We start from the raw sequence: 20,805 nt of genomic DNA, 5'->3' as shown, positions 1-20,805 counted from the left end.
ATCTGGCCAAACCGGAGAAACTGTCTCAAAACCAGAATTCAGTTTGATAAGGACAAGAGAAAGTACAAACCTGGCATGGGTTTCTGGATGAGCAGACACATGACAATGCAAAACCCAGCTCACAGCTGTTCTGCTGAATTTAGGTGCTAGCATGTGTCACAGTGCCTTGCCTGCTGCAGGGAAGAGTAAGCATCAAACTGGGTGATGCCATAACCCAGACACATCTCACATGGGTAAGATGTGAGAAAACACAAAGTGATACTTCCTCCATTTGGCACCAGTCTGGCCTCAGCAGACGTGAGTCATTTGGGATGCTGCACTTTGAGGAAAGGAAGCATTGACCAGCAGCCTGGAGGAAAGCAGCAAGAGAAGCTAGTTGTGGTATAGGCAAGGATGGAAAGAATTAGGGCTGTTCTTGCCAGGGAAGAGAAAACTGAAAAGAAATGCAATCAGGTTTTCACAATCAAAACCAGTAGCTGTAAAGGAAATGTCAGAGTTCAACAAATCTGTTGGGGTAAAACAGATGGGATTAAATTGTAGAGAGGAGATCACAGCTCAAGTGTCCTCCCCTGCTCTGAAAGGCAGCAAAGCCCTGGTGGGACCATGCTAGGGGGCTCTGGGTCACCACACCACAGGCTTTTAATGGAGACACTGAATAAACTCCTGCCAAGCGCAATGAAAGTGTGTGCACTCTGAATGAGATGGCATGGTGGACCTCCTAAGCGTCACACCATGTCACACTGCTATCTGCAGGGTATGGGGTAGGAGCACCAAGATGGTTATGGGGTTGCAGACCTTGGCACTTAAAGGCTGAAGGGATTTCATTCGTTCAGCCTAGAGAAGCAAGGGCTCAGGGGGATTTATACAAGTCTTTCAGTGCTGGAAATGCAGAGAACATGAAGGCACTCTCTTCTTGAGAGTGCCTGGGACTGACGGACAGGCAAGTTATTTCAGGCCAAATTTTGTCTCCAGACACCAGAAAACCCTCTCCATTGTGAGACCAGCTAAAGGCTGGGATAGGTTGCCTGGAGGTATGGCAAAATTTCCCTAGATGGAAACATGCAGGACTTGCAGGACTTGGCAATGTTCTGCATCACCCAGCCCAAGGCCCTGCTTCCAACACGCATTGGCCCAGCTGCTCTCTCTCAGTACAGAGAACTGTGGGAGGATCAGAGGCAGTGTTTTCACCAGACTGCCTCTTACTTCTGTTTTATCTTTCCTCCCACAGAGATACAGCTCCACAGAAGCAATAGCCAGCAGCAGAAGGTCATCTTTAGCATCCCATGAGCTACACCCATGCAGAATACCTGGATAAACACAGATACAGCAGCTACACTGCCCTTTTTACCATCCCCTTGCTATTGGAGGAAGAGCTACACCAGTGCTAAGTCTGTGGTGGTGTGTCCCCAGAAAGAGCTACTGGTGGCACACTCCAGCCATACGAGGTGCCAGGGCCTAGCATGCTCACCAGTGGCAAAAGCAACTCTGCAATGGAAAGTGAAGAATACAAATTTCAAGATGGCCTCAGTGGCCCAACTCTGTTCCAGCTGGAGTCAGTTGGAAAAGGAGTGCACGTTGTCTTTCTGGGTTTTTGTCTTTTCCAGTCCAACTTTTTGGTCCCTCACCTTCTGACTTCATATTGGAACAGCGCTTAGTTATAAAGTAAGCTGGAGCAAGTCTGAGATTTCTCTCTGAGTTCAGCTAAAAGAAATGCTGGTTATAGAAAAGTTCATATGTCAAGAAAATGGAACATCGAAGTGCTTAAAAGAAAGAGGGAGGGGGGAGAAAAGAAAAAAAGGCCTCTGCTTGGCTCCTATTCCATTTTTTTAATGAACAAAATCTTGTAAAATCAACTGGCAGATCAGATAAATGAAACTTCTGCTTGAGGTTAGAAAGCTTGGGGTTAGAATTGGATCTGGAGAGACTTATCTCCAGATACAATTTGAGTGCATCTTCTTCATCTCTGGTTTTGTTCCACTGCACAAACTGCCAGGCACATCATTCCACAGCCTCTCCCCAGGTTATAAGGGCTGAGATCTGGCTCACCCCACCCCACCCCCCACCTTCTCAAGCGGCTCTGTATCTCCTTATGAATGTGTAGTTTAATCCCTCTCCTGTTGACTCCAGTGAGAGCTTGGTCAGATGCAGAGGTATTTCTTCAAGCCCGATGGCTGCCCCCAGGCCAAACCAAAGCACACAGACCAAAGTCAGGCCCATCCTGCCACTGAGTGCAGCAGTGGGAGATGCCATGGAGGATGTTCACATCCATCCTGCTGCCCCAGCTGCTGCCTTGGGCCCACCCTGATGAACCCATCTTGCCACCACTTTTTACACAAACAGGAGAACAGTTTACCTGCAATGCCACTTGCAGTGGAGCTTGGGAGAAAGCTTTTCCTTTCCTCACACAACTCATAGCCCAAGCTCCCACCTTGCCCCCAGCTGAGGAACAGCCTTCTTGAAACACCAAAGTGATTTTGCATGAGTTGGTGTCATGGTTTATGCCCAGCCACTACCTGAGAACCATGCAGCCACTCACTCACTCCTTTCCTTCTTCCTACCCTGCTCCTAGCAGGATGGGAAGGAGAATCAAAAGAATCTTGGGTTGAGATAAGAACAGTCCAATAACTAAAGTATAGTACAAAACTACTACTGCTACCACCAATAATAATGATGATAAGGGAAATAACAAGAGGAGAGAATATAAAACTAAAAACGGAAGGGAAAAAAAGGAAAACAAACAGCAGTGAAGCTCAATACAGTTGCTCACCACCTGACCGATACCCAGCCAGATCCAAGGGGCAATGTGGGCCTTTCAAGTAATTGCCCCCAGTTTACATCCTGGTCATGACGTGCTGTGGTATGGAATACCCCTTTGGCTAGTTTGGGTCAGGTGCCCTTTCTCTGCTTCCTCTTGGCTTCCCATGCCTCTTCTCACTGGCAGAGCATGACACTGAACAAAGTCCTTGATCAGGGTAAGTGCTACTGAGCAACAACTAAAACATCAGTGTGGTATCAGCATTGCTCTTGGACTGAAACCAAAACACTGCACCAGCTATTAGGAAGGAGAAAAATATCTGTTACAACTGAGCCCAGGACCCAGGAAACACTGAGAGCAAGATCCGGAGACACACTATCGCTTTAGGTTGAATGCTTGCTTATGAGCTTTGTCGACAAAGCTATTTGTATATAATAGATGCTGTTGCCCTTTTTTACAGACAACTCAGTAAATGATGATCTTCACACTACCCCATGGTAGGGGAGTTGCAACTAGATGATCTTAAGTTTGGAAACTAGATGATCTTACGGTCCTTTCCAACCCAAACCATTCTATGTTTTTATGATTCAATGTAATTATTTTTAAGGGGGTTTTATTTTTTTAAGCACATTATTGTAAAGAGACTGTTGGTTGGTAAAGGGGCTGTTGGATACAGACAGGTCAGGACAAACTGGAAAACGAGGGGCGCTAACCGGTGCTCTAAAAGTAAAAGCAGGCAGGAGCGGAGGGAAGCACGACACTGACACCTAGTGTCGGCCAGCCCTCCCCCTGCCCAAAATAACCCGCTTCAGGAGCTATCCCTAGGGGAAGGCCTTCCTTCCAGAACAGCCTGCAATGGGCATTGCTAAAGCAGGACGGTAGAGATGCGCTGGCTGAGCTCCGGGCTGCCCAGCGCTCACTAGGACTACGCTGGCTGCTGCTGACGGTGGCTGCAGCCGTACCTGGATGACGGTAGCAGCGATTGTGGAGGTGCCCAGTCCAAATTTGAAGGGCATTGCCAGCTGGAAAGCCTGCAGTCAATACAGCGAGAAGAGGTAGTGGCAGCAGGAAAGTCCCATTTTCCAGCAAACTGTTGTACAATGATGGGAACGCATCCCTGATCCTAGCACTTTCACTCAATCTCATAGAATCATAGAATGGTTTGTGTTGGAAGGGACCTTAAAAATCATCTGTTTGAAACTCCTGTCACAGGCAGGGACACCTTCCACTAGACCAGAGTGCTCAAAGTCCCATCCAACCTGGCCTTGAACACTGCCAGGGATGGGGCATACCATACAAGACTACCTGCAGGAAAGCAGACTGCTGAAGAGACCCTTACTGGAGTTCATTCTCTAGCACAAGCAGAGACATTTTTCCAAGAGTCCTGCTGATCAGGAGAGACTTCACCTGCATTTAGTGGAAAAGGCCTCCCCCTGGGCCAGGAGTCGGAGCTGACACTGAGGACTGCCTGCTCAGCTATGGCACCCACCTCAAGGGCTCCTGCTGCAGATGCGGATTAGGAAGCTCCCCCACACAGGTCTGCCCCAGCCTTCATAAGGTTTACTTTCTGGTTAAAGCACTCCCTCCTACTTTTTGTAGAAATGTGCTTATAGGATTTTTGTTTGGTTTACTGGAGTTTGGAGTTTCTTTTAAGTGATGCTAACACTCTACTTCATGCTGCAAGAGGCCAGCAGAAAAATAGATAAAATTTCACAAAGAAGGGACTTGAACAAGGCGCACTGCTGTTCTCAGCCTTGTGAAGCTGCAGCCACAGGTTGGTTTAAAATGCACTAGAGGAAAAAAAAGAAATCTGAGAAGTTTAGGTTGAACTAGTTCCTAGTTTAATGCTTAAATACAATGTTTTATTCTTCTTGCCAATTAGGGCTTTGTCACATACAGAGCAGATACTAGATTACTGACATCTGAAGTCTCATTACCAGCTTCACTCACAGCAGATTTGAGGCCCTGGGTAATTTTTTAATGGAATTTAAATAAAACTATTCTGTTTGAAAACAGTAATTATGTAACTTTGGTTTCACAAGTTTTGAAAATTGTATACAGAACTGCTTGTAGGGAATACATATTTACATAAATGTCAGTGGAGGTCACAGGGCTGAGAAAATTATTTAGTTCTCTTAAACCCACTAAGAACCAAACACATCACCTTAGAAAACTGGGTAGTGTGGGGGTCCATCACCTTTGCATAAAGCATAAGACACCTTATTTACCTGTAATGTAAAGGTATCAGCACAGGATTCTCACCCTTAAGCTTCAGCCAACTGAGCTACACTTGACAAAATACGTCCAACATTTCCTCTCTTTGAAGTAGCGCTAACAGGCTGCCCACAATGGCATCCAGCCCACAGCTACACTGGGCAGCATTCTGCAGCACATCAGCTCTCAACCAGTACAACAGTTGCTGACATTAAATTGGAAAGGCAACCATATTCTTCCCCATCTACACCCATTCTCCTCATTTCTATGCCAAGATCCAAGCCTCCACCAACATCACAACCTCCCACCCCCCACCAACCAAAACCTCAAAACACAAGCAAGCAAACTTGACAATTTGTTTCTTAACTTAGAGATATCACTACCATGGCATTTTCATTCCTGGGGTGTAAGCACTGGGAAAGACATCTCAAACCCTGGCATTAGGGAATGTACATACTAAACAGGTACCACACAAGACAGAAAGAAGCCAAAGCTGAGTTTTCAGCTAATGCAGGATAAGAGAGCCCCCAAATGACGCTAGGCATCTGGAAGTTGTCTGCAGTATGCATGGACAAATTGCTTTCAGAATTAAACAAAATATTAATTAAAAAATAAAATAGCTCTAGAAACAATCAGAATAGATGCAATAGATTTTGCATTACTGAAAAAACAGTCAGTTCATCCCCCCACACAAATTCCAGATCACGTTTTGCAACCATCTATTGAAAGGCCATCTGGCTACACTGTGGGCCCTGCACTAAACTGGATTCTGAAATCCAGTTTTTCTTCATACTGAAGATTTTTCATTGGCTGGCTTCAAGGGTAAATTTCAGGAAGTTTCTAACAAAAGTAGGAAAGCAGAAGGTCACCTATAGAGGGACTTTAATCACTTCTTTAGGAATTTAAGGGTTTGGGTAACTTCTGAGAGTGGATCAGGTGGTAGTTAGTACACTGAACTCAGCCCAAGGAGATAACAACTGCAAATCATGGTGAATTATGTAATTTGAAAGCAGAGCTTCCTTTGAGGCACAGGAGAGTAATGTTTCCTGAGGGAATAAGGGGGAAAAACATGAAATGGTAAAACTGTACATCAACCACTGAAAGAACATGCCAAAGCACCATTAGACCTTGTGTGTAGGCATCAAACAGCAGCCCCCTGTTTCAATGGCAATCTGAAATTCCTTAGTAAACCCTACAGCAATATCTAGAACCGAGACACAACAACAAGCCCCTGTCTGGGAAATGCCAAGAGCAAGAGCTCCCCCTGAAAGTGCCTGTGTGAATTTAGCATTCCCAATGCTGTCAGAAGGGAGACTGCGCTGGAGTAAGAGTTCAGTTAGAACAGCAACACTGGATCGAAGCCACTCCAGCCATGATTTTTAGAGGAAATAAAGCCCAAAAGACATTACAAACTGATGAAGGCTGAAAGCTGAGGTAGACACCCCTCCCTTGCACCACACTGAAAGGGGGCAGGCCTTGGCACACTCCATTAAAAACAAGAGGTGGCTGCTGATGCCCACGGGGGCATTCACCACCTTCTGCTTCTGCCAGTCTAAACCCAGAGCAGTGGATGACCTACTGCTCCATTGAGGTGTCAAACTCTTGAAGCTGAAGAATTAAGAAGACAGTACTTTAAAAGCACTTTTTAAAGGCAGCATTAAAAAAAAAAAAAAAAATCATAAAGGCCTTTTGTGAACAATGCAAGAACACCAAAAAAAACAACAAAGAAGTATTTTAATCAAGACTTTTATGCATTGAACATCTCTCTAAAATGCCAAAAATATTTCAGACTGAGAATCATGTCCCTGGGCTGGACTTACAGCACCAGAAAAGTGGTCAAAGCTCAGCCTGTACTTGGAAAAACCTCCACAAAAGCGAACAGGACTGGGAGCATTCCATAGTGTCTTAAACCAGAAACCCCCTGTTACAAAATGCTATATTCAAGTGTATATTTAAGTGAGAATAAAGTGTGTGGTAAAGCTAAAATAATGAAACTATAGTCTTGACTGAAGATCTTTCCAGGACATGAGTTGCTTTTCCTTCGGCTCATTTCAAACGACACACCAGGGAACGGAGCACGGACAAGTCAGCTCCCTCCAACCCCACCAAAAGGTATTTTGTACTTTCAATCAAAACAGAGTTTTTACAAAAAAGCCTTCTAAGTTAGAGCAAATTTCACAAAGCTTTAAATTTCTCTCTGGATGGGTTACTGAACTGTCATTGCTGGTTATTATTAGTAGGCACAGAAATTCCCATTTTAATTAGAAACTTTATTCTGAAATACATTACACAGTTTACATGTGAAGTGCTTTCACTGTAAGATATTTCGTAACATTGTGCTGAGCAAAATGGCTGACCAATATCCTTGAAGCTCTTCCAGGTTTTTTTTTATTAAAACTATCTTACAGAACTGAGATGAAACTCAGGCATTTGTATTCAGAAGCTAATTACTATGTTTACCTTAGGGATAAAGTATATACTTCACTATTCCAATTAACTATGTGTTTCAAAAATGGCATTAAGCATTTGGCATAAGACTAAAACAAACCTGAGTTCTAATTAAATTTGTATTCACCAAAGATTAGAAAAAAAGAAACCCCTTCATGATAAAATTACTTTTTTTAATAAGGCACAGTCAGACAAGTTTTTATAAAGACTGGCTACGAATTCAGTTCTACTAGCAGAGCCTTCCTGCTGGTCTGTCAAAAGTAATTTGAAAGTTCTTTTACCTGCCTGCTGCTGAGACTTTCCAAGAACAAGGCCGAGCAATAAGGCAACTGAAACAACAAACATGTAAAGGAGTTTGGCATTTGGAATGGATTCTGAACATCTGCAAAGTAGTTCATTTTGTAAATGGAGCATTCACCTCTTACTACTAAAACGGTGGCCAACTATGATAAGGAAAATAGAAGTGGCATAAGAAGTGTCTGTTTGAAAAAGGGTATTTTGATAAGATTACAACATGTCACCTGAAAGCATACTAGACGACTCTGTATGCAGCAATTCACCACTTTCAAAGATAATCTAACTTGAATTCCAAAAATCCCCTCTGCCACTCAGAAAAGCTGAATGTACCAAGAGGTTTGCTTGACAGCAGGTGAAATACCAGGGAATGAAATCTCCATTTAGACAATGAGCCAGAACTGTCTTCCTACTTTGCATTTATCAGAACGAAAGGAAATCTTCAGGAATGATAACTCAAATAATCACACCATTATTTTGGCTGGAAGAAAATTCAGGAACTCTTAAGATGTGATGATATTTGAAGAACATGAAGCAATTCTACCTACAGTCAAAGAATAAAGACTAAAAAATAAATAAAAGGCCTTACCTTCCCCTCCCAAAATCTCTGAAGAACAACTGATTGAGCTTAGCGCTGTATGGCTTTTGTGGCCTATGAATGCTTGATAGATACTCTTAAGAATTATCTTTGTCAAGCTACTGTTTGTCACTTCAAATAAAAATACTGCATCTATTTCACTTTAATAATCAAACAGCATAAAATCATTGAAAGTGTATTTTTGATACAAATTTGTATCACATACTAAAAGATACTATTTTATAGATAGTTGTAAACCAAAAAGAATCAGGATATACAAAAGGTTTTTTAAGTTCTTTTGCACAGCTGAACTCATAGTGCAGGTTTAAGATAAAAAAATCTCTAAATGAAGTAGTCATAACAAATGTTGAGTATAAAATACATTCTGAAGTATTTTACAGAATGGCTGAATTATCAAGCATATGAACTGAGGATAAAGAATGTTAATAACAAGCAGCCACATACAGAACACAAAGCAATAAGTTTAAAATCAGACTATTTTGGTTTGTGTAGCCCTTTATTAGCAACTAAAATAGAAGATATCTGTTGTACATCACGGGTAGTAACTGACTATACTGGAGTTTTATTATATTCTAATACAGGATCATTATAAATGCATTGTTTTCTTTTTTTTTCTTTTCCTTTCATTCAAGAGCTTCCACCCTTTTTCTGTTTACAACTTGCAAAACTATTCTGAAAGCTGAGTATATGTGCACAGGTCTGCAAAGAGTGCAAATTTAGGATATGGTAAATGCTTTACATGTATTTGTAAGGACTGTCTGCCACCATGCCTTCTTAGCCATTATCTTTCCCACCCCCAAAAAATAAAAAATAAAAAAATCACAAAATGTTTTGATACCAGCCTTCCTTCCACTGTCCTAAACAAGAAAGCATTTTTAAATGAGTTGAAACTAAGGAAGGACTACACCTACTAGAAAAGAAGAGTTCTATTAGTTTGAGGTTTCAGTATACCCAAAGACCAGGGACTGTATCTTTGTAAGGGCTAGGCTGGGACCCCGTATACAGGGTGTGTGCAGGTGCCATCCCTGAGCATTCAGCGGTTCAGTGGACCATAAGTGCTCCAGCTGCATAACTCACTGAGCTGTCTTGCCAGTTTCGACACTGGCTTGACTGAGCATAATTCAAAAATGAAAAGCTCATATTCATCCCATTCTTCTGGAGCTCATTGATAGCCTGAAGAGAGAAAAAAAGTTGTTTAAAAAAGGTATCAGTGAAATTATGTCATTTTCTAGCTCTCAGTCCTGTCTTTACCCCTCCCGTCCACAGGCCCTTGCACCACTTCTCATAATAATATAAGCATTTCTGAATAGTTTGTGGACCTAACTCATTTCTGTGACGTTTCATTCACTAACACTGACCCCGCTGCGCTATGGACATCCATGCAGTTCTACAAAGCAATACTAAAAACACTTTCAAAATAGATCCTTTAGAAACAATGCTTTCAGTTCCATGGGGAATTCATACAGAAATACATTGTTACAGTAAAAAACCCAACACTATTAACACTTTTAAAATCATATTTCTTCCATTAAGGAAAAAGAACGTACCAAGATAATTTATTGAAGTGTGACAATTGGCAAAAATGAATCAATAGAATTTAGCTCAGATTCACTGCAAAACTAACCATTATCTGAGGTTAAGAGCTGGATATTTTTGCAGAGTTGCCATAGTACTGAATTTTGCTACATGCATCCCCAATATTGACATTGCTCATACAAGCTTTTATAGACCTGACTTTAAAAGGTCCCTCTATATGTTCTTCATATAGATTACATTTCCAGTGAGCTAAATTTTCTCTTTTTAAAAGGTTAACAAGCTACCTGTTTCAGATTTGAAGTACAGTAATAATAGAGCAAGATTCACTCAAGCAATATGACAAGTCCTCAGCATTCCAGCAGTGCTGTAAAGGTAACTAAGGTAAGCCAGGTTTATGCCTGCATTGGATCACCAAAGCAGAATACAGTAACTAGAAAATACCAGTTAATCTGAATTCTAATTGCTGTCAATTTATGAGTTAACAGTGCACTGCACTTACAAAAGCAATCTCTCATCTTACTCGCAAAACCCAAAAATGCTGTCAGACATCATAAGGCACTCACAATAGCTAGCTAATAGCAATACAGAAAAGATATATACAGGTTTGTAAGTACTGATTCAAAAGATTAAGTACGTACTTCTTCAGGGAGATTGATTAATTCATTTATTTAGGGCCAAGAAAAAGTGAATGACTGCATTTCATTGAAATTCAAAAGGAATATGGCATCTCATCTCCCTTAGGGAACTGAAAACCCTCAGCCCTTGGAAGAGCTTACAGTTGTCTATAAGCAAGACATTGAACTTGGAGACCAAACTGAGAACACTTGGAAAAATTAATTCAAAACTTGCCATTTTAGAACTAAGGAATACTCCAGCAATGTCGTCTTTAAAATACATGTAAGCATCTTGTGAAAAGTTACATTTTTCAACAAATCAAACATTACTTACATTTAATAATACGCCAATAGGATGTCTTCCACATATTGTATTATGGTATTTCTTCAAGTAATTGCTAAAAGATACAGGATCTAGCTGCTCTATAATGCTCATACCCTGAAAAAGAACCAATTGCAATGATTACTTCACACATCCATAAGCAGGTGTTTATACATCACCTGTTTATGACAACACAGAATTCTTCAAGAGGAAAAAACCCTCTACTTTGTATCAAGGATATCAAGTCAATAGCTGGTAGTCATCTTGTTCCTATTCCTTGCCAAACTGAAAGTGCAGGAGCTCTTCCAAAGCTGTCAATGATCTACATATCTGTGAAGCCATCTCAGTGAAACTCATGTTAAAAAAGCTCCTCTTGCAGACTAGCTGATCCCCATCTCCAATGGTGCCCTACTTCCATAGGATTTTGTATAGCAATAAGCAGACTTATCGACTAAAAGAGCAAAACAGAAATATTTTTTGCTTCTATCTCCTCTCCCCATAGCAGAGGTCAGGGCTGAGCATCTGCCTAGGACTTATGGGTGTCCAAAAAACCTAGACAAATCATCAGTATACACAAACATGCAATTCAAGCATGTAGCAAGTGTAATGTATCCTGGACACATCACACATGCAAGGCAGTTGATCTGGGCACAGGCTAGCCATCTGCTCAGTGCATAAAAAGCAAATCCAGAACGTCTCTGAAGCTCTATAAAGTTGGTGCACAACTGCATTTGTGGTCCTAAAAGCAAAAAGAATCCTACAACTCCAGATATAGCGTTCTCTTACCCCATCCCACAGAGCAGATCAAATACAACGAAAGTAATTTAAAACAAGTCTAAATCAATTATTGTCTGGGTTTTACCATGGCTTTGCTATTTTGCCTGTATTAGTAGACTCTATCCTCTTGTCTATTTTCTCCCTCTGAAAAGGATTAATTCCCTTCATCAGGTAAATGAGCTCCAGAAACTCACTAATTCAGTAAGACATATAGCTGTGCTGCTTAGACGTAGCTGATGAAACAGGAAGGTTTTCCTTAGAGGTTAGGAAAAAAAAAATAAAAATGCTTTGCATGGGAACAATAGGAGGTTGATATCAGAAAGGAAGAGAATTTCTCTTAAGGTTTTTGCTATTTTCCCAGCCCCTTCCCCTGCTTTTGGGAAGTGTGGGTGATGCAAGGAGAAATCAAAATGCAGGAAACAGTCAGTCTGTCTGAAATCTCCACCTCAAGAGTGGAATATGGTATCTCAACTACATTGCAATGGCGCGGGCTGATCTGGCAGATATACCAATTATTCAGACTGGATCACAGGCTGCAACTGAGGAGCTGGAGATTCCCAGGAGACTCAGGGAGAATTAGCAAACAGGAAGCATAACCAGCACCTTTATGTACTTTTAATTAAAAACAGACATAAAATGAATTCCTAAAGAGATAAATTCTATGGAAAATAAAATCAAACTATGCTGATCAATTGCTGCTAAAAGCTATTCTTCCACAGTGGAGAGGGTGTTTGGAACCCTGGCCAGTAATTACAGCTGTTACTCCAGATCTACAGAACCTAAATGAGTGGCAAAAATCATAAAGGCAGCTATTCTCTAACTAGCAGTGATTACATAGTTACCATGGCATTTCTAAAGTTTAAGCAGCATGTCTTTGAACCATCCATTTGCTTGTAAGATGTATATGTCAATACACTGCAGCAGAAAGCAAAACCAAACTTAATAATACACTCAAGTGAAACTAAATGTTGAAGAGCTTATAAGAATACGCTTTATACATTGTAAACCTTTCCACAACTTCAAAAAAAAAAGAAAATGGCTGCTCAATCGAGAGACTCATTTTGTAGCTATGTCACTGGAATATACTGGGCAGAGGAATTTGAGCATGTGTCTTGAATGGACATGAATTTATCAGAATGCCTAGTAAGCTTATTTCAATGAACAGTTCAGCACTGCAAAACGTTTAGAGCTATGCAGTTCATCCCAGAAAATGCTAACAGAGCTCTGTACATCACAGATTGGAGAAAACCCATAGGAAATGGGTATTGACATATATCCTATAAGCATTCAGCTGTACTAAACTTTTCAATCTTCTGGATTTAAAAATCATTGTGGCAGAGGAGCAAAGGCTACCAAGCTTGTTTCTCAATGTAAATGGTTTTGAGGAACAACGGAAACATTTTTGTCGGACTGTGTTTTATTTCTCTAACAATCAGAAGTATGAAGCTCATAATTTTCAGTATTCAGATTAACTCAGATGGGCATGGTTTAGACCAGAGTTAAAATACACAACAAAATCCACATGATAAAAATGCATCACACAGTTCTGCAGTTTATCACATGGTTATTACGGCACCACATAGAAATTGCATATCCCAGTTAACCAGACACTGCAAATGGAATCTGCAATATCTTAGCAAGTGCCCTTAATATGATTAAAAGCAGTTACATTCTTAAATATCATCCCCTATAGGGTCAAGTTTCTATAAGTTTACAGAAAAAGCCAGAACTAAAACAAACTCAACCAACCCACAGGCTTATTTTATATTATGGTCCAATAATCCTTTGGCTGGTCAAGCTCAAGTTTACAACCAGTTACTTCAGTTGCTTCTTCACACTTATGTGTTATGCGCAAAAGCTAAGAAGCCTTCCCAGGCTGGGGCACTGTGAAAGGTGCTGGCACACCACAGCAGCACTACAGAAGCCACAGAGAACTCAGCAGTACATTAGAGACACCTGAGAAGCCACCCGAGAAGCCACCCATGTTGTGCATGGCTCCTGTACGACAGCTTCTGGCTGCTATCTTCAGCACCTGCATTATCCTCCCCCTTCAACATCTGGGATAACAGAATCCTCCTATTGACCCAAGAGAAGCATAAGGTTTCACAAGTAGAGATAAAATGAGCAACGTGGCAGTGAAGATTGAAGCAAGCAGTCTGCATTTTCTGGCTAGCCTTAATAAAAAAAATGATTACTCTTCAACGACAGGGGGTTGGAATTAGATGTCTTTAAGGTCCCTTCCAACCCAAATCATTCTGTGGTTCTCTGACATCTTACAGAATACTTCCCACTTTTATTTAAATATATATATATATATCAGGTTTTGATATACAAACAAATTGTTGCGCATCAGCTGCTCAATTATAACTTCGTTTGAGGATTGTTCCTTAATGCACCCCTATTATTACTCCTTTCATCACCATCACTTTAAAAGGTGTACTGTGGTACCCCCAGAGTAACAGCAGTCACATTAAGAGTTACCATGGAGAAACCAACGTCTGCCCAGCAATATTTACTACGCTCTATTTTTTATGCTGGAGTCTAAGGGTGCTAATTTAACATTACAGGAAATAAAATTCCTCAGAGCAGCTACCAGGTTAGTAAATCTTCAATGCCCAAAGCATTTAGCATTGTTTATGCACTAGCCAGGAAAATCACCATGCACCCACACTTAAGGTCCAGTTTAAACGAGGAAAAGACCACTGTCCTCCCACAAGGGCATTTCTAAGGAAAAGTAATTTCATCTTAACCCAGAATACCTTCCTGCTCACAAAGCGCTCAGCTGACTGCTTCACTAGTTCAGTAAAATTATTGAGCCAGTAGTAGCAAAACCTGCTCTGTAGAGTTTGAATACAGAGTAATGTGTTCATATATGGCATGAAATAGACAATAAAGTAATAACAGTATATTGCCATGCAGCATGTTTAGTTTTCCAGTTAAACTTCAGATTGAAACATTATTTTCATAGGTATTAAACAGTAGACATGATTTTCAACAGTTTCACTAAAAGTAATTAAATGTCAAAGTCCAGTCTTCCTACAAGCTTTCACCACAGAAATTAACAAGGGGAAACTACTGTATGCTAATGCACCTTAATCTGGTCTTGCAAAAACACTCAGAGCTTCAAATTCTGGGACTCTGTAGAAACACACTTGTCTTTATAGAGAAACCTCTCAACCGACAACAAGAATTGGTATAAATAGAATGAATGCAAATTTACTGTTTAAATTTACTGTTTCCATTCCAGCGGTGAATAGTGGAAAAACAAAGAGGTTAATACAGAAAGCAAAAAACTCCAGGGATCTCCAGCAGACAAGATTTATTCTTTCAAGACAAGGAAAAAGTTAACATGCCCTAAATAACAACAGTTCTTTCTTGTAACATATTTTACAGAAGTTACATGAATGATCCGAACAGTTTTAAAATAAATTTGAAGGTTACGTATTTCCAGAAGAATTACTTCTATTCTGTGCCATAAGTATAGTCTTGAACATTAACACAATTTTTTCTCATTTACAAAGAAATCTTCGGCTGCTGTGGCTGCAAAGAAAATGCCATGTAACTGGCATCATGGTCTTTCTGTACCTAGCATTCCTTTAGCTGTTTGCCAAACACAGAATGAAGTATGGCCTACTGCTGTTCCCCACCACCTACTACAGAGTAAGGGGCAGAGGGAAAGAATACTCCCGAGGAAATGATGACTCCTGTTTTCCTCACCAGCACAATACTTTACAGCATTTCCTCCTCAAAATCGATGTTGCTGAAACCATTAGCATAATCACAATGCTGTTTTGATAATCAGGTATCACAGCTATTAACCCTGAACTACAATACTCCATTCATAATTCTTACTGCTTCCCAAAAACATAGGAGGGTATTTGGACAGGAATTACATTACACTAGGGCATTTTAGGTAGGCAAACATGCATTTATTCTCATAAATTATGCTCACTAGATTATACCCACCATATATTGTGCTCAGTCAATAAAATGGAGGACACTAGCTAAAAACAACAGCTAAATTCTTACTATGGCAAAATAGGAAAAGCATTCAATAAAATAGCTAATCTACGAGATTTTGTTAGAGAAATTTCTAAAGTGTTCAAAGAAATGTAAGGTACAGGAGAAATTTGTTAGTTAGTTCCACCAAATCTGAAAACTTACCATTTTATCTAGGTGCTCAATGGATCTATAAATTTCTCCTTGGGATTCATCATAGTAACTGTAACGGAACCTCTGACCTTGAAACAAAAACCATGTATAAAATAAAAAAGGGAAAAATCGTAGCTAAAACACTCCCTAGTACTTACTAAATAATTTCAATTTTAATATTTTTAAAGTAGTAATCTTCATTATTTTATACTTTTTAGCTCCACTGAGGAACTTCTAGGGCAATCATCAAAGTAGCAGCCCAGAAATGAAGAAAAAAATACATGATGGGCAGCTATATTCTTAAAGAAAAACCTATGTAGAACTAACACTGCAGCATCACTTATTAATTGCCTGTTATTGCCTTGGAATCCAATTCTATAAATTAAAAAGTAAAACAACATTTGTTTCACTATCCCTCTTGATAGTCAACCCTGGAGCTGGACTACTTCTCTTGGACAATATCCACAGTAAACTAAAACAAGTTTGTGATAATTTAATGGAAGCTCTAAATGATTCATTATCTATAACAGAACTCATGTCATTCTTATACACCTCCACCTATTTCACAATTCAAAGATGATTAAAATATGCACTTAATTATATAAGTTGACCCAAGATGACAAAGAAAAAAGGAAAGAAGGTCTGTTGTGTAACACAAAACATATCGGTCTGAAGCAGTCTCTTTTCCAGCTATTATTACACTTGAAAGAAAAATAAAGTGTTAAAGCAGGACAGAAGTCAAAGCTTCTGGAATCTTTATAGTTCTGCCACCAAGATGAACTGGAATTGGCATAAATACTCCTTCTGCTACCTTACCCAGCAGTAAAACATACAAAGCTTACTTCCATCAGAGGGATGTTGTCATGTCCAGTGAATTTTTAGCTAATTAGTTTTGCAAGTTGCTTTGAGGTGCTTAGAAGAAGAATAAAAAGAGCAAGAAACTTCAGACAATTATTTTATTGTAACAAGAGAGGCATATAAACCCACACACCTTCACCATTTATTGCCTCCACTACACTGAAAACACATTACCACATTAATATTTTTCATCTATTGTTCTAGATTAAAAGAAGAAAAACCCTTTTTACTTTACAGAAGGCACTGAAGTTTCAAAGATGCATTTACCAGAAGTTAAAATGTTCAATGTTTAATAAAGTACATTATCTGAAAATCACTATGGATATTCATCTTATAATGAAGAGATGTGAAACTTACCCCAATGGCAAAAGTCAGAAGAAACCACAAAGAGGTTACTAGGATCAGCTAGGTATTTACTGAAGAGTTTTCCAAATTCCTGCTCTTTTGACTCACTCAGTGCTCCGACCAACACAGGAATAATAGTAAACTCATCCTTATGGCTTATAAGCAAAAGAAAAGAGGTTGTAATTCAAGTAACATCTGAAGTTTTTACAGGGCTTGCTAACTGAAATTGCTGAATGTTTTACAAGGGCACTACTGAGTTGAAGATGCAGTTAATTTAATAAGGTCATACTAGAAAGTTGTTTTAGAACCTGAAAGTACTTCAGCTTCAGAAAACACCCACCCCCCCCCCCCAACAGTATTTATCTTTGCTGCAATGTGAAAACACCAGGCAAACAGAAAGACAAGACACAAGGAAACCAGCAATTACAGTAAGAATGAAATTCTTCCTGTATAGATGCTACACAAATGTTGGGTAATTTTTCAACATATATGAAAATGCTCCAGACAGCACCCAGATTGCATATTGATATTCCAGAAAAAATTACAAATACTATAGAATTAAAAAAGCATGTGTGTGGTAAATAACCACCACAAATTGGCAAATATTATTGCCTTTAAAATTATTCAAAGTACTCATCTAAAACAGCAAATATAGACAGAACCCTAATTTAAAAATCAGTATTAAATATTAATGCTCCATACGAATTTAAAACTCCACAGAAAACACCTATTAGTATTTGAACTTTTTTCAGAGATGCATTGCAAAAGAAAAAAAATAAAAATCAAAATCAAACAACCAACAAAACAATCCCCCCAAACAAAAAACCAAAACTCCCCAACTATTGAGAAAGACTCATGAAGGCATGCCTAATTTTAACTATATTAAGTCAATATAAACATACAAACTTGTTTATAAGGGGTGCTCCAATTTCATCATGCAGGTGTTTGCTCCTCTCAGTTTCTATTACAGCATCTAATCCTAGTCTCTGTCCTGATCCTCCCCAAAAGTTTTATTGGTGGGTGTGGAGTGTATTATATACCATAAAGGGTATTATTACTTCATACTTCACATGTAGTTCAAACATTTGATGCACATAATACTTATTCTTGTAGAAGTAGTAGTTAGCCCTAGTACCTTTCCATGGCTTTAGCAGTGTAAGGCAAATGCATTTCAATACTGTGTTCATCTTCATCTGTCTGTAGGGACATACGCTCAAACATTCCAGTCTTCCACAGTTCTCCATAAACTGAAATGAATTAAAGATTAATTTTTACTACTTAAAAAAACCCAGCCAAACAACAAAACACTGTAAAGCAAGCTACAGCGCATCTTCACCTGAACAAGCCTGATATAAAAAGTTACTTGCCTATAAGGGCTGTCATCATAAACCACTTGTTTTTAAAATAAGGATTAAAATTATATTCAAGTCAAAGATAAACATAATTGATGCATTTTACAAAATAAGTGTGTTACTATGTTGACAAAAGACTTTCAGTCACGGTTCAAAATTTAAGTAACACAAAAAAACACATCTGAAAATATGCATGCCATTTTCCAGTCACTGAATCCTTATCTTCACAAACTACACCATCATATGTTTAAATACATACATAAAAAAATAAATGATAAATTGCTGATCAGCTGAGCAAGTCCTGGATGTATTACGATTTAATACAATTCATTATTAATTGAATCATGAAATCTAGAGACAGCAAAAATTAAGTAAGCCACATTTATAAGTTATCTTTTCTACTCTCAAGTGTGCCTGGTGGTATGCAGAGTCATCTCTACATTCTGAAAACTCCCTACTAGATGAAGAATTTGATGTGGAACTGTGCCTCCTTCTCCATTCCATAAAGGAGTTCTACAGAAACCAAAACACTTGTTACCTAAGCAAACTTCTGCAAGCGCTATGTAGAAAGACTGAACTAGCTTGCTTCACCACAGTCATGATGAAATAGCAACACATCTGTGCTACTTGGTCCTTCTGAAAATGATATTGTATTACTTAGGTATACCTCAAAATGCGTGAAAGGCAAAACATCAAATTTCTCTTCCTTGCACCTCTAAGCTTAGTCTAAAAGACTGGTATTTCAGTGACTAACTAACAGGTTTTAAGTTCTGTAGGTTCTCTGTCAGTTAAAAAAGTCACATGCTATAATGTATCAAATAAAAGCAGCTTTTTGTTCCTCTGTTTCTTCTCTATCAGAAATAAACTCAAACCAACTATAGCAGTATCTTTCTTTGCAGACCGAACCCCTCATGGAATAATGAAACAGGTATGTAGGGGGCTATTATTCAAATGTGACACGTTTTAAGATCCCCTTTAAAGGCCACTTGTCAGGAGGCACACATTCAGACTGGAAAAGATAAGCAAAGACTGAGAATTCTTTACTTGCAGGAGCAAGTGACACATTAAGGTTATAATACAGCAGTCCCTGCAACCACCAGAATCTGTCAAAGTCAGCTTTCATTGCAGTAAAACAGGTTTGTACTTGTATACATATAAAAGCAACCAAGTTCCCAGCAACAAGAGTCCTCAGCACTGTAGTACTGGTTAACACTCAAACTACAGCAATCTTCAAGATGCAAGCTTTATCATGCACTTACTCTTTTGGTCAATTCGGAGATCATACAGAGGTGTTCTATAAATGTCCACACTGGAAAGTGCACATCGGGAAAGGGGCACGTGGTGGGAAGGCCCAAGAATGAAAATTTTTCGGCTACAACAGTTAACACAAAAGCCCACAGTTCAGACAGCTGCAATTGTACAGAGACTTGGTTTAGAGTAACAAGTTCAATAAAAATGTACAAAGTGATACTTTCTGGTGGTTACCTGTAGAGTTTTACTCTGCTGTGTGTAAAGACCACAGATCAGCCCATGGTCTTGCTTGATATCTCAGAAATGATCATGATCGATAGCCTTAGACCTCTTAAGCAGGTTGTATATCAGAGGGCACGCATCAGCTAGATAATCTGTCCAACTGGACTCATTTGGAGGCTGAATGATGTGTTATAGTCCCTTAGAAGATTTTTGGATTCTCTCCTTGGAATAACACAACCTTCAGTTATATAACACCTTCAACAATTACAGATATGTACCCTCAAATGAGGATTACAGATTTATCACCTACTTAGAGCTTTTTGCTTATTTACTTGATTAACTTTACTTCAGATTTCACTACATTCAAATTTAAGTCATTCCCAAATGCTATTTTTATCCAGCTGTTGCATCAACAACAGGGATTTGGACCTGCACATTCGTAGCTTTAGCCGACACTGCAAGCTTTCACACGTCACCATGATGTTATTTCATCAACTCCTCAGTTTCTGGCTCTTGATTAGATGTTAAGGGTCTCCTGCCACAAGACTTAAAGAAAAAACAAAACACAACCTATAGGAAATTCAGCTTTTCAGATTCAGGATCATATCATTCTGTTCCTGGCACTGAACTAAAGGGGTGGGAGACAGGTAAAGGTTCCCCCCCCACTTTACATGTGGAGTGCTCTATCAAGTTATAGTAAAATACTAAAGCATTTTACAGAGCTCATAAAAACAATATATCCAAACACGCAATAGATCAGCTGAAAGATGAATTGTAAACATCCCTTGTGGTGAAACAGCAAATGATCCAGAAAGCTCAATCAACTCCACATCAGTGAACCTGGGGAATGCAACTTGTTCTGGACATTTTAGAGAAGCTAGTTATCTGTCACACCATAAACCTACTTTCACTTTGATTACAACAGTTTAGCAAGAATCAAAACCATTTTCTTCATTACATGTTATCACATAAGCAACTGACAGACATAGCTAGTTTTCATATTAACATTTCAAAATACATACTTCAAGTAAATACTGGAGATGTTTTAAATTTTTGTCCTTTAAAAA

General features: G+C 39.3%; 1 protein-coding gene across 3 annotated transcripts in view; it reads right to left on the bottom strand.

Moving 5' to 3' along the window:
* Positions 1–8,786: 8,786 nt before the first annotated feature.
* Positions 8,787–20,805, bottom strand: part of MEMO1 (mediator of cell motility 1) — a 34,372-nt gene continuing 22,353 nt past the window's right edge. For 2 of the 3 annotated variants that reach the window (XM_065680119.1, XM_065680118.1), the window contains exons 4-9: positions 19,525–19,637; positions 18,049–18,160; positions 16,926–17,068; positions 15,723–15,799; positions 10,794–10,898; positions 8,787–9,482 (exon numbers count right to left, since the gene is read on the bottom strand). In XM_065680119.1, the coding sequence (XP_065536191.1) occupies positions 9,351–9,482; positions 10,794–10,898; positions 15,723–15,799; positions 16,926–17,068; positions 18,049–18,160; positions 19,525–19,637 (682 nt within the window). In that variant the 3' untranslated portion in view covers positions 8,787–9,350. Of the gene's footprint in view, positions 9,483–10,793; positions 10,899–15,722; positions 15,800–16,925; positions 17,069–18,048; positions 18,161–19,524; positions 19,638–20,167; positions 20,285–20,805 lie in introns of all 3 variants that reach the window. The other variant, XM_065680120.1, reaches the window with a different exon arrangement.

This window comes from Lathamus discolor, chromosome 5, assembly GCF_037157495.1.
Source record: "Lathamus discolor isolate bLatDis1 chromosome 5, bLatDis1.hap1, whole genome shotgun sequence".
Lineage (NCBI taxonomy): Eukaryota > Metazoa > Chordata > Aves > Psittaciformes > Psittacidae > Lathamus > Lathamus discolor.
Note: the sequence above shows the minus strand (reverse complement) of the source record. Positions and strands in the feature narration are given on the sequence as shown.